The sequence below is a fragment of the Plectropomus leopardus genome, chromosome 16 (assembly GCF_008729295.1).
Source record: "Plectropomus leopardus isolate mb chromosome 16, YSFRI_Pleo_2.0, whole genome shotgun sequence".
Classification (NCBI taxonomy): domain Eukaryota; kingdom Metazoa; phylum Chordata; class Actinopteri; order Perciformes; family Serranidae; genus Plectropomus; species Plectropomus leopardus.
Window position 1 is genome coordinate 31,288,389 of NC_056478.1, and position 13,386 is coordinate 31,301,774.

The 13,386-nt window shown below is 42.7% G+C and overlaps 1 protein-coding gene across 1 annotated transcript in view; it reads right to left on the reverse strand.

Annotated features, from left to right (window-relative positions):
- ptchd4 (patched domain containing 4) overlaps positions 1-12,562 on the reverse strand; it is a 62,555-nt gene extending 49,993 nt beyond the window's left edge. The window contains exon 1 of the mRNA XM_042503864.1: positions 11,963-12,562. Within this exon, the coding sequence (XP_042359798.1) occupies positions 11,963-12,562 (600 nt within the window). The remainder of the gene's footprint in view (positions 1-11,962) is intronic.
- Between the last annotated feature and the right edge of the window lie 824 nt (positions 12,563-13,386).

Consider the following 13,386-nt stretch of genomic DNA (forward strand, 5'->3'; position numbering starts at 1 on the left):
CTGGGATGAGAATCAGCACCTCCAAATCCGAGGCCATGGTCCTCAGCTGGAAAAGGGTGGAGTGCCCCCTCCAGGTCTGGGATGAGATCCTGCCCCAAGTGGAGGAGTTTAAGTACCTTGGGGTCTTGTTCACGAGTGAGGGAAGGATGGAGTAGGAGATCGGCAGGAGTATTGGTGTGGCGTCTGCCATCATGTGCACTCTACACCGATCTGTCGTGGTGAAGAGGGAGCTGAGCCGAAAGGCAAAGCTCTCGATTTACCGGTCGATCTTCGTTCCTACCCTCACCTATGGTCATGAGCTTTGGGAAGTGACTGAAAGAACAAGATTGCGGGTACAAGCGGCCAAAATGAGCTTCCTACATAGCGTGGCTGGGCTCCCCCTTAGAGATAGGGAAGGAGCTCAGTCATCCGGGAGGAGCTCGGAGTAGAGCCGATGCTCCTCCACGTTGAGAGGAGCCAGATGAGGTGGCTCGGGCATCTAATTGGAATGCCTCCCGGGCGCCTCCCTGGTGAGGTGTTCAGGGCACATCCCACCGGTAGGAGACCCCGGGGAAGACCCAGGACACACTGGAGAGACTATGTCTCTCAGCTGGCCTGGGAACGCCTCGGGATCCCCAAGAAGAGCTGGACGAAGTGGTTGGGGAGAGGGAAGTCTGGGCTTCCCTGCTTAGGCTGCTGCCCCCGCGACCTGACCCCGGGTAAGCAGGATGGATTAGTTGCACCCCGCATACAGAAATGCCAATAAATTAGAGGCACCACACAAACACTGTCTCTGTTACATTCTATTTCCACCGGATGACCACTGACAAGTTTATTTTTCAATTGTTAATGTCCATATCAATACATATCTTGATTATATTTCATTAAACCAGACAAAACTAGAGTTTACTGCCATGCTAGTGGCTCTATAAGGCTGCACCTAGGCACAGCGCTGATTCGACAATGCCATCACGCTGATGCTGAGAGGATATAATGCTACTATGTTCACCACATACGTTTAGCACTAAACACAAAGTGCAGCTAAGACTTATTGGAACATGATTGTTTTGTGCAGGCATTTGGTCACAAACATCAGGTCCAAGTTTTAAATTGATGCTGGAGAAAAGTCAAGAGATCAACAAAGTGACTAAAACTCATTCTGAGGAAAACATGAATGTGTGCACCAAATTTCATGGACACTCAACCAATAATTGAAAAATATGGGTGATTTTAACTGTTCAGCTGATGCTTTTAATATACTGAACCCAAGATCTTGAGATAATTCTGTAAGTTGAGATGTTGTGATGCTATTTGCCGTATTATTCAACCATGGCTGTTCAGGGACTTCCATTTTCAACATGTTAATGTATAAATTTTGGGCAACTGGAAACCAGAAGTTCATATTTGTATGACCTGAAACAAACTGTGTTATCAGGGAAAACTCTGATATTTGGTCCCTATTGGCAGCAGATAATCAAATACAAGCATTGCCGTATGTCCAATCTGTTGCTGTAACAACTTTGGCATGTCACCTAGCAATCAACCAGCTCTAATTAAGCATCAGACATCAGCACAGTGATGTGGTTGCCGGTGGTAAAGCAGCTGGTAGGTTTTTTTCACATTTCTCACACTCCTTAGCATGCTGCATATCTGAACTGTGGTAGCGATATCAAGTTCTGTATTAGATGTAGTTCTCCTTAATAATTCGGAATTGTCCAGTTTGTTCATGAAGCTCCATTTGCTGTCTTTTTTTATCATATTGTGTCATGTATTTTTAGTATTGTAATACCTGACAGTTTAAAATAGACTACACATCTGAAAAAACAGCAGACAGAGCAAAACAAAAATTATATATTTTAAGAATTGTCTCCTGGGAACACAGTTAAAGTTCAGCTCAGCAAAAAGTAGGACTCTTTTTTTTTTCGAAGACTGTCTGTATTTAACAAGCCCAGAAATAAACCCTGGCTGTGACATCAAAGAGGAGGATGAGCCATAAGAAGTCAGGCAAATGAATTAGCCCAGACAGCTTGTCAAACGGGCAGACGGAGAGAAGGATTCAGGAACATGGAGAGTGCCGAGCGCAAGGGAAACTGGAATTCATGTTGGAGTGGAGTTAATGATAATGCCAATGTGCTGGAGTACATGCATGCATAAAGATAGACTTTAGACTGACAGACTGACATTTTTTGTACAAAAATGCTAAACATTAATTGTTTCTAGCATTCTTTAGCATGATGATAAAAAGAATTGTTAGTTGCAACAAAAAGAACATTTTTCATTATTTAGCAGGTTTGGATAATTCTTTTCTCAATCACTTAAAAATAATAAACGAGGGAGAAATGACCATCAGAGTTTAATGGAGCCCAAGGTGACGTCTTTAAGTAGCATTTCTTAAATATGCATCTGAGACTTCTTCCGCCACCACAAAACCATCAAATCCATAGAAATCTGTTTGCAGAGTCAAACCACTGCTGCAGTGCCATCTGACAACCGCACCGTAGCTCTCACTCTCATTATGATGAAGTGCTTTGAGAGGCTGGTCAAGGACCACATAACATCAAGACTTCCTCCTCCAATTGACCTGTTACACTTTGCATACGACCCTAATCGCTCCACTGAAGACGTCATATCCGCTGCACTCCACTGAGGACAGGCACATTTAGAGAAAAAGAACACCCAAGCATGAAAGGAGTTCATGGACCTCAGTTCAGCTTCAATACAATCATTCCCCAACAAAAACTGGGTCAACTGGGCCACCCATCTCTATCTTGGGCTAGTGGGCTTCCTCACAGTCAGACCCCAGTCAGCACAGTTTGGAAACAACACTTCTGACACCGTCTCACTGAGCATCAGCACCCCTCATGGCTGAGTCCTGAGTCCACCCCTGTTGACGACTCACAACTGCTGCACACAAACCACATCTGAGGACAGCAGGGGTGTAACACAACGTCCAAATCACACAGAACCACAACAGGTGTCAAGACGAAATGTTGTCAGCAAGACAGACGACAACAGTAAGAATATTTTCCAGAAATACCTGTATATAAGTATTTGGGGCGCCCCGTGGCTCAGTTGGTAGAGCAGGCGCTCCATGTACAGAGGCTGTGTCCTCGTCACAGCGGCCACAGGTTTGAGTCCAGCTTCAGCCCGTTGCGACATCTCATCCATTCTCTCTCTCCCCCTTTCATGCTATATCTGTCCTATCAAATAAAGGCATTGAAAAAGCCCCAAAAATATATCTTTAAAATTGAAGTGTATAAGTCAGTTATGTTCTTAACAAAGTTCACAGATCTTGACAAAGCCTGTCCTGAAAAGCTGATAATTACAGAAGAACTGTTTTATTCAGTGTCTTTACTGATTTTAAGTACCAGGTTTGTTCATTTCTGCATGGAGGAAACCTCTGCAGACAATAATTACAGAGCTGGATGACAATCACTAATGAAGCAATCATTGAAATCACCTGCTGTCATTTTGACTGTAGTGAAAACCTGCAGACTCATGGCTCTCCATATGTGTCCCTGTTCCTGCCCTGGTCAGACACACAGCTATGTTGTGAATTATAAATAACTCTTAGTCGTGATTACCAGTTGAATGTTGACATGAATGTGCCCTACCACTATCCACTATCCTTGACCAGTTAGGCTCAAGTTGTGTTCGTCTGTGTGTGTGACTGAACTGCAAGGTCCTCAGAATCATACAAATGCAAGTCGTGCCACCATAACAGGTGCACCTCAGCCTGAATAGAGAACTTAATCGGCTTACTGAAATGATGTGGGTGTATTACACCTTTGGGGAGCATGACTCTTTTGGAAAAGTGCTTTTTGATGAACTGTTGATGTGTGTAAAAAAAATTATCTTAATCTTTCACATGGACCGTTGTGATATTTTGTTGTATGGTCGCTGTCTAACCTCCCAATACAATCAGGCTATGTGGACAGAGGAAAAACTGAAAAGATTCTCCTCTGAAACTGATCTGGCAGGATAATTCAGCACTGACTATTGCTATGTTGCCGGAGGCTGTTTCTGAGCAACCTTAGTTACAAGTAAATGTGAGGCATGTAGAAATATTTATTTGACGAAAGGCTGCATCCATTAAATACAATAAAACAATGGGACATTGGCTTTAAATATTTCACTGTAAATTTTCACATGTTCACTGAAAATTGAATATTGTAGGAGTATCAGTGGGTTGGTTGTACAAGTGTTGATGTAGCTTCAATGAAATGATGCAACCAGCAACACACAGAATGTGACCTTTTTATGCAACAGTTTCATCCACTGTGACTTCATACACTCTGACTTTGAAGCTACTTGGCAAATCTGTTCAAGTCGTTGACAGACTCTTTCAAAGAAAACACTGCAGATACTATTGTTGTTGTGTTGTCAAGCAAGATAATGGAAATATGCAAAATGTTCTCATCTGGAGTAGTCACATGCTGCAGGTTGCAGTGGAATTCTGCATCTACATAATGTGATGGCAACACAGGCACATGGTGAGATTAAGCTGCATGTGGTTGCCGCAAAACTTAAATTAATAGCTACTGTGGCAATTTTTTGCTTAAACCACTGAACTCAACAGGCTTGCATTTGGGACAGGTGTCTATATTGGACAGGCTTTTAATCCCTTCCACGCAAAACTGTTGCTCAGCAAAGATGGAGATACATTTAAATTGTTTATTTATACTCTTTTTGCATCTCTTTTGTTTGTAATGCTGGTGTAACTGTCTTCTTTGGTGCTCATGGTTTCAGTAAAATAAACTGAATGACTGAACTGAGGGACTCTCACCAGCTAACTATGTGTGTAGCATGTGCAAATTGGCAAACGTTTTAACATTTATATTTTTATGTATGATCTAAGCAGCTAACTAAGCTTCAGCGGGCAGCCAACAATCCAGTTTTATACATCCAAAGAACTATAAAAATAAGCATCATGGCAGCCAGACTGGGCCTCTAATTGAGACAGGCCTTTATTTGTCAAAATTTGAAGCGACAATGAGTTAGTAAAAGGTACTGCGCATCTGATTGGGACTATTTGAAGTTTTATGGTACGTTTAGGCAACAAAAACACATTGCAACCAACACTGCACTGTCAACAAATGTACACGGATGGTTAGGATAGGGGAAGGAGGTAAATGGTATGGTGAGAAAAAACAGGAAGCAAACAGGACCCATCCACCACCCTTCCCGCCTGCAGACGCAACAGACTCCATCCATCCTCATCTCAGCTAACACCAGCTGTCTGTGTATTATGCTGCCGCGAGAAGTTGCTTTTGGCAAAGGGATCCTATGATGAAATCACTACAAAAGCAGCAGTATTTGGCGACCTCGGAAGGAGAGTGCTTTGAAAAATGTGTCCGCACTATTCTGTAAGGATTCGGTTGGTTACATTTGCCTCTTTGACAGAAAAGTACGTGTACTTTAGCTAATTACCCCTCTGAGCTTGTCTGCAACATACTGACAGCACTGCAGGAAGAGAATGATTGCCATACATTTTAACCAAATAACACTGTTTGTTATCACGTTCACTGTGAGCACTTGAAGTCAAAGTGATAACATAAAATACCTCTCAAACAGCTTTGAGAGGTATTTTAGGTGTGCAGACACCTCAACTCACCTCTTCTCTATGTGATGAAATGACATACAACCACATTACTATCAAAAAAGGAAAAGCCCAGCTTGATTTCCACAGCTTAATGAATGAATTAATTAATCATCAAATCTCTATCAAGCATTAAACTGGACACAAGAGGACAAAAATGACTGTTATAATTTGGTAAATGCTTGGATGAATAATTACAACAACTGCATATAAATAGAGTAAATTACTATAAAATCTATCAATTTAATGTTGGGATACAATATCATTGGTAAGAAAATAATAATTATCACTGGTGTGCTTTTGTGCAGATTCTGCATTTTATACTGTTCATTCTTTATTCAAGAAAACAACATATTTGATAGGCTGGATGAGAAAAATTGAATGTCGATTTGAATCAATTTTCCAATTTTTCAATTTTCCTTTAAATGGTCTGATATCGATTCATAAAATCCAAAAATCAATATTTTAATGTAACCGTCCTCTCTGCCGTGGCTGTATGTCACAGCCGTCAGCAGCCTACAGCCTGAACCCAATTACTCTTGCGTGGTCAGCATTTCACGCAACATTTCATGGCACGAGATATTGTGAGAGGTCTTTGCTAGGTGAGGTGGGCGTTGTTGAACAACATGGCGGGAGCAGGCACACAGAAGGCACCGCCAACAAGCTTAAAAGCAGATGTCTGGATGCATTTTGGATTTCAAACACACAAGGAAAGCAATGAGTTGGACAAAAGTAAAGCCATATGCAAAATATGCAACTTGGAGTTGAAATACTGTGGAAATACCACCAATCTCTGCAACCATTTAACAAGACATCGCCCAGAAACATCTGCAAAGACGTCGGAGCTGAAACAAACCCACCTGGAGAAGGCATTTCCAAGTCTCATCTCCAAGAACTCTCCATGTGCTCAGAAAATAACCGAGGCTGTCACAACGTTCATATGCAAGGATAAACGACCATACAGCGTTGTTGAAAATGACGGTTTCCGAAGCCTCATTAAGACTCTGGAGCCACGCTACGTTTTACCGACACGCAAACAGCTAAGTGAAGTGACAATCCCAAACATGTATGCAGATATTAAACAGAGCATCGCAACTTCACTTTAGTCAGCAGAGAGAGTCGCCTTGACTTGCGACTGTTGGACATCAAGAGCAACGGATTCGTACCTGACAGTTACTGCTCACTACATAGACAATGACTGGAGCCTCCTACAAACCAGGGCAGTTGAAACCAGCCACACGGCGAGTAATATATGTAAATGTTGTCCGCGGCGTTGTCCAAGTAAAGAGGTACCTTTGTGTACCTGGTACCAGTGTCCCATCCGAAAGATGTAGATCATGTAGCTCAGCTCCTTTTCTTGCGGAAAAATTCTCTCTTCAAACACTCCTCATAACTTCTATTTTTGAGTGATATTTTAGTGATATTTGTTTCTTTGTTTTGTTTCTGAATACACTGAATATACATATATAATATCTGAATGGATGAAGAGATGACAGATATCAGACAGAGAATGAGAATGCCTTAAAATCAAGATAAAATCTCACCACACATTTTGTCAGAGAGGGCTTTTTTCAGTATTTCATCGTATGCTTACAGTGTACACTTTAAGAGATTTTTCGAATATGTTTCAAAAAACTTGACTTGTTGCACTATTTCAGTTCCTTTACTTTTATTTATGAATTAATATATGTTTGTTTCTGTCTTGGTTGTTTTTCCTCAACCACTAATATATTGCACAAAAGCTTCGTAAGACAGTTACAGGCAGCAAAGTGGATGTCCTCAGTTTACAAACTGTTTGGAGCCACCTCATTTGCATTGTCTGCCTTGTGATTTGATTTAATTTAAATTATTTTATTTAAGTTGGTCAGATCATGTTTAATAAAAGTACATGATTAATATAACTGCTTTTGGGTGAATTCTTAATGTAAACTATATTTTTTATAATAATGCACCAGGTCAGAGGGTTCCTTGTGAAATTTACAACATTATTTCTCATAGAATTTCTTTTATATCCAAGCAAAACTGGTATTTCAAATTGAATTGGGACCTTGTAAATCGAATCAAATCGATTTAGAAAATCTGAATCAATACCCAGACCTAATATTTGACTGCCACTTGTCATCTAAACCAAGATTACAGTCAGTGTCCCTTCACCTGAGTGTAAGGAGGCAAACAGTCTGCAGCAGGAAGATGGATGGCTCCACTACTCCTCTCAGACACTGGTGCTGCTTAGATAGCTCACACTGCTGTGCAGCTTTCAATGGAAGTTACAAGCTGCCATGCTGGAGAGCAGACCTGTGATATATTAAATACGTGCCTGTGTCAGTTTGAGCCTACGGTGTGAGTGGCAGATGGGGAAGAAACTGTGCATAGTGATGTAAGCCTCACAACACAGTCCACTGTTGTTGAATAAGATGGTTGCTCTGTATGAATCTATAACATTACATTGATTTTGTCTTGTGGTGTGATCACGGGCATAGCACCATGTTCAGGGCCCTATGCGTTTTGAGATGATTCCCGACAGATGCCCCAGGGACAATGCCCCAGGGACAATGTTTTTCTGCAGGACAAACCCGCAAGTTGCCCTGGTTCCCTTATCAGTAAAATTATGGGATTTTTCCATTGGATTTTGGATTATTGCAGAAAATAAGCTCTGTGGCAAACAAACATTTATGATTAAACATTTTGTTCAGGAAATGTTCACAAATGTGGAGTCCCCTCTAGTCTCCTTTAGCCACTTGTTAGCAACTGCCCTTTTTAAGACACATAAAAGCTTCAAAGTCTGTGGTTGGGTTATTTACTGACATATTTTATGTCATGGAACAAAACAAAAGTCAAACCACAGACCTTATGTCAGACATGACATCTAACAAAAAACCCATTTAAAAAAAACATTGACTTTGAAAGGAGGGAACTAAAGGTGCTGAAATGCTAAAAGATTTCATGGTTAGAGCTTTCAGAAGGGCCCCTTTCCCTTGCAACCCTGGATAACAACGCCCCTGGGAGTGACAAGGACAAAAAACAATTTTATCTGTAAAGAGTACTCAGGGAATAAGTCCAAAACCCGTAAATGCATTAGAATTTAACATTTCATTATCATCTCTGATGCCCGGATTTGTTTTTTTTTTTTATATATTTATATATATTTATATATACATATATATATATATATGTTGTTCCCACAAGTTGAGGAGACTTTCACATTTTGTCATGATGCACGAATATGTCAGTAAACCCCACTGTGAACTTTGAAGCTTTTATGTGTCTTGACAAAGGCGATTTCTAACAAGTGGCTAAATGACACTACAGAACGCCATTACGCCGAACGCCGCTGAACACAGCTTTTACTTTCTGGTGGTGGTGCGACCATAGTGTAGTTCACTTATAGCCTTATAATAGCTTTTTACTTCTGGCAATTGCAATTCCACTGAAAAAATCCCAACAGTGTTCATTTGTGGAGATTATCTTGCTGAACAAACGTGTAGTAGGGCTGTGTATCTTCACTTGTCTCACTATTCGATTTGATTACGATTATCTTCTCAACAATTTGATTCAATTCAATTCCACAATGCATCATGATACATAGCATCCTTAATTTTCTATATTAATGCACCTGGCTAATCAGTCAGCTAGCTCTGTTCTCCCATAATGTGACATATATATATATATATATATATATCCCAGCATCATTCACTGTTGAGAATGGGTGAAATCAAAGCAAGGTGATTAGGCTGGGGCACCAGGCCACCAAATCACTAAATTCGCCTCTGATAACAACGAGAGCTGAGAGCAGCTGGATGGGATGCATTGTAATAGTTAATAATATAGATAATAATAAAGCTTCATCTAAAGTCTGACTAAAACTGAGACTAAAAAAAAGTCTTCTGTAGAAGTCTGAAGTGACTTTCCGTTGCTGAACATTTGACTGTTCAGACGCTGTGGCACTGTGGGGAAAAACTGTGCTGTCAGTGTGCTGCGATCTATCAGTCAGCTTTGTGATGAGCCAGGTGTGTAATTTGTTTTCATTAGGCCTACTCATTTTTGTCAGTTGTTGAAAACACTGACTTGGGCTCAGTCACTTGGGTTTGGACAGGAATGTGCAGCCTGAGTCGCACTTGAGTATCCAAATGTGCACGCACACTTGGCACACAGTCTGTATTTTCGTAAAACAAAACAATATGTAATTTCTTTGCATTTCCAGTATTAACTCTCTAACCAGCTGCTGCATGTGGATGTTCAGTGAAACACAGGACACAATAAAGACTGTGCACCATAGACAGTGTGCATTTGTGCATTTTGACCTGCAACATCTTGATAACCTGGTGTTCAGAATTATCACCAGACTGTTTTATCTCAGCCATCTTCTTCTTTTGTTTCTTTTATGGTACATAACACCACTACGTTTTGTAGACAGAGTGCTTTCTCCACCCGAGTGTAATTAAACACACAAGCTTGAACCTGTATCCATGGACTACAAATGTCTTTTGTATACTTGGGCAAAAAACAGTCTCCCAGGAAGATCGTGAGGGTTGGTAAGTTTGCTTCTATTTCCTAAGGGGAAAAAATACAGTGTCTTTTGCCCTGCACAAACCTCCCTAACGTTAAGGCCTGGTGGGGTGTCTTGTTGGCCTGGTGCACCGCCAGGCCTGTAACATTGTAGGGGAAACACTGCGTAACGTGGCTATAATCTATTATGTGCTGTCAATGCAATGATGCAGAATTGTCCACATCCACATCACGATGCATCTTAGAAACGATTAATTTCAACATCTCTAACATGTAGGTATAATTAACATGTGCTGACCATTGAGCCTGTTTTCTTCCATAGACTTTTTATTTGTTGAGGGAACCAGGACGATGCTAACTTTTGTAATGGCCTACCGAAAAACCTCATCCCTGGTGCACTTTGTTAACATAAAAAAAAAAACAAAGGCAAATTATCATGCACGTCTTCAACAGATTTTCAGTAAAATAAAAAAGCCTCACACCTGATCAGCCCCATAGGTTCCATCTGCAGAGCACAGCTGCACTTGATGTATCTGCAGGCCCACTGAGTGTCTACATGCAGCATCTTCATGTGTGTTGCTGATGCTAGACGAGTGTGTTTGTGTGTGTGGGTGTCTGTGTGTGTGTGTGTGTGTGTGCGTGATACAACTGCAATCAGATGTCACAGAGAAACTGAGAGAAAGAATTCAGGCAGGGAGTATATCGGCATGTGCAGCCAGGAGAAGGGAAGGAGGAGACCAGTGGCGTCATTAGGCCTGGCCATATGAGGCTTCAGCCCCAACATACGTAGCCCTGGATCTAAATATGTATGTATAGTTTCAAAAATAAGAATAGCATAGGCCTAAGGGACAGTTCTTTATTTAATCAAAGAGGAGGGAGCCGGCTGTTTTTTTGTTTGTTTTTTTTACCCTCCCCACAGCTACAAATATTTTGCCTTGAACCTCCTTGAGTGACTCGAGGAAAATGCACGAAGCGTTCATCCCACATGATGTGTTCATGACTGTTGGAAATCTGAAAATCCAAGGATAGTTTCGATATGTCTTCACAGTTTCTGACTGTGAAATTATTTTCGGGATTTTTATTTTGTCTGGCAAGTAGGTTTAGAAAGCCTGTTTTCTTTAAACATCACCAGAAAAAAAAAAATAAAGAAATCTGCAAAAGAGTGAGAAAAAAAAATGCCAAAAGAAGAAAATTAAAAAGAAAATTACCTAATTAAAAAAAGAAAATTGCCAAAATGGTTTAGAGAAAAAAATGACAATATATTTTAAGAAAAATAAGTCAAATTGTAGAAATAAAAATGCAAAAAGTTGTCGAGCAAGAAATTGCCAGTAGTTTTTTAAAAATCACAAAAAAATGCAATAGAAAAAAATGGCCACTTTTCCCCATACAGAGGCCCGGTCTTAGCCTCCAATGTCCTCAAATCCTAGAAACGCCCCTGGAGGTGATACTGCATCAAAAAAAAAAAAAAAAAAAAGGATATCCCTGTGTGTTGTGTGTGTTTTGTGTGTGGTGGGGAGACGGCGGGCGGCGGGGGGGGGGGGGGGGGGGGCTACATGCAGCCAATCAATGCACCTGCATCGATAAGGGAGGGTGAAAGCTGCAAAGCCGGCTGTGCGCGTTAAGGAGAGGGTTCCCTCACAGGCTCATGTATGTAACAATCTGCAGCCCCACATCCCCAAAGCCCTCTGCGTTCATTGAGAAATTATGGCAAGCATCGAGGGTCAGCCCGCTACAGCTATTCACATACTGCTGCTCTGTCACTAGCGCTGATGGAGAGGGTGTGTGTGTGTGTGTGTGTGTGTGTGTGTGTGTGTGTGTGTATGTGTACAGGCCCTGACATGCATGCAAAACGACCTGCAGCGTGCAATCAAATCTCACCTTTAATGTCGTGTTCGGGTAGCTCACGGGCACCTTATGGAAGGAGCTGTTGGAAAGCACCGCCTGTCTGATATCTTCGAAGATAGTGATGATATCATCCAGCAGGCAGCGCTTGTCCCTGTGGCTCAGCACGCAGAGGTGCGCGAACGTGTAATTGAATCCCTTGTAATTGACGCGCAAATCCAACACCTGCTTGTGGACCTGCAGGACCTGGTCGGCCAGCTCCAGGATGTTCCCCCCGGACTTGGCGAGCAGGATCAGCCTGCCATATCTGCCCGGGGTGTGCAGATCCGAGTATAGCTTGTGCTTGGACTGGTCGATGGGAAACAGGCTGTTGGCGAGACTCCGCTCGATCTTGGCGAGGCTGTGAGTCGGGGCGACCAGTACCTCCAGGTCCGTCTCCGGCTTGAAGCGACTGAGGACGGTAGATCCGAAAATGATGGTGAGTACGGCGGGGACGGTGAGGAAGAACACGGGGTGCCTGCTAACGAATAAGCCCAGCCAGTAAAACGAAGCCTTGAGCCCTCTGTGTATCACTTGCCGCAGCATCCTCCACAAAATCCAGCTCGCAGATGCCCCGTCTCCTCCGATGAAGCACATGTGACATCAGACTCCGTTCCCCGGCTTAGTCCAATTCGGAAGAGAATTACACCACCATGCATGCACACACGCACACACACACGCACTCACTCACTCACTCACACACACACACACACACACACACACACACACGCCACAACACCTGGAAAAACAGCACTGCAGCAATTCGCGGCAAGACGCGCGGACACATACAGACAGGCGGACAGTCAGAGAAGCATCGCATCAGCCGAGCGAGACGAGTCCGTGCCGTGCGAGCTCAAGCCATTCCGCCTCCGAAAGATGGAGCCTCCTCTGCTGCAGCGGCTGCAGTAGCAGCGACGAGCCGCGGCGGTGTGAAGTGCATGTGTGCCTCCTGTCTGATGCTACAGCGCGCGCACCAGCGGTGGCGCCTGATTTATGTACTTAACTGTAACCATGTGGCGGGGGTGAAGGAGGAGGGAGGAGGGGGTGATGGTGGCTGGTTATTTTAGGAACAGTGGAGGCAACAGGCAACATGAGAGCTGTAAAATGCACGCGCTGCTGGCTGAATGACCATAAGCACTTGCATGGGGATGAGTCAGTGTTGGCTTCATGAATGGGGGAAACCCACCTTGTGCTGTGCTTCATGCTGAGTGCTGTGTGCAGGCCAGGCAGGGAGGGGTGACAGCACCAGGCCTCACACTGCTCCCTGATTATTATTTTCTTCTTCTTTTCAGGAATAACCTGCCACTTTAACCCTTTGAAACCTGTACGGACATCAGTCATGTGCTGTGTTCAGACGCCTTTACAAGGTATTTGACCCTTTGAAGACTAAGCAAATTGGTATCTTTTGACAATATGGAGAA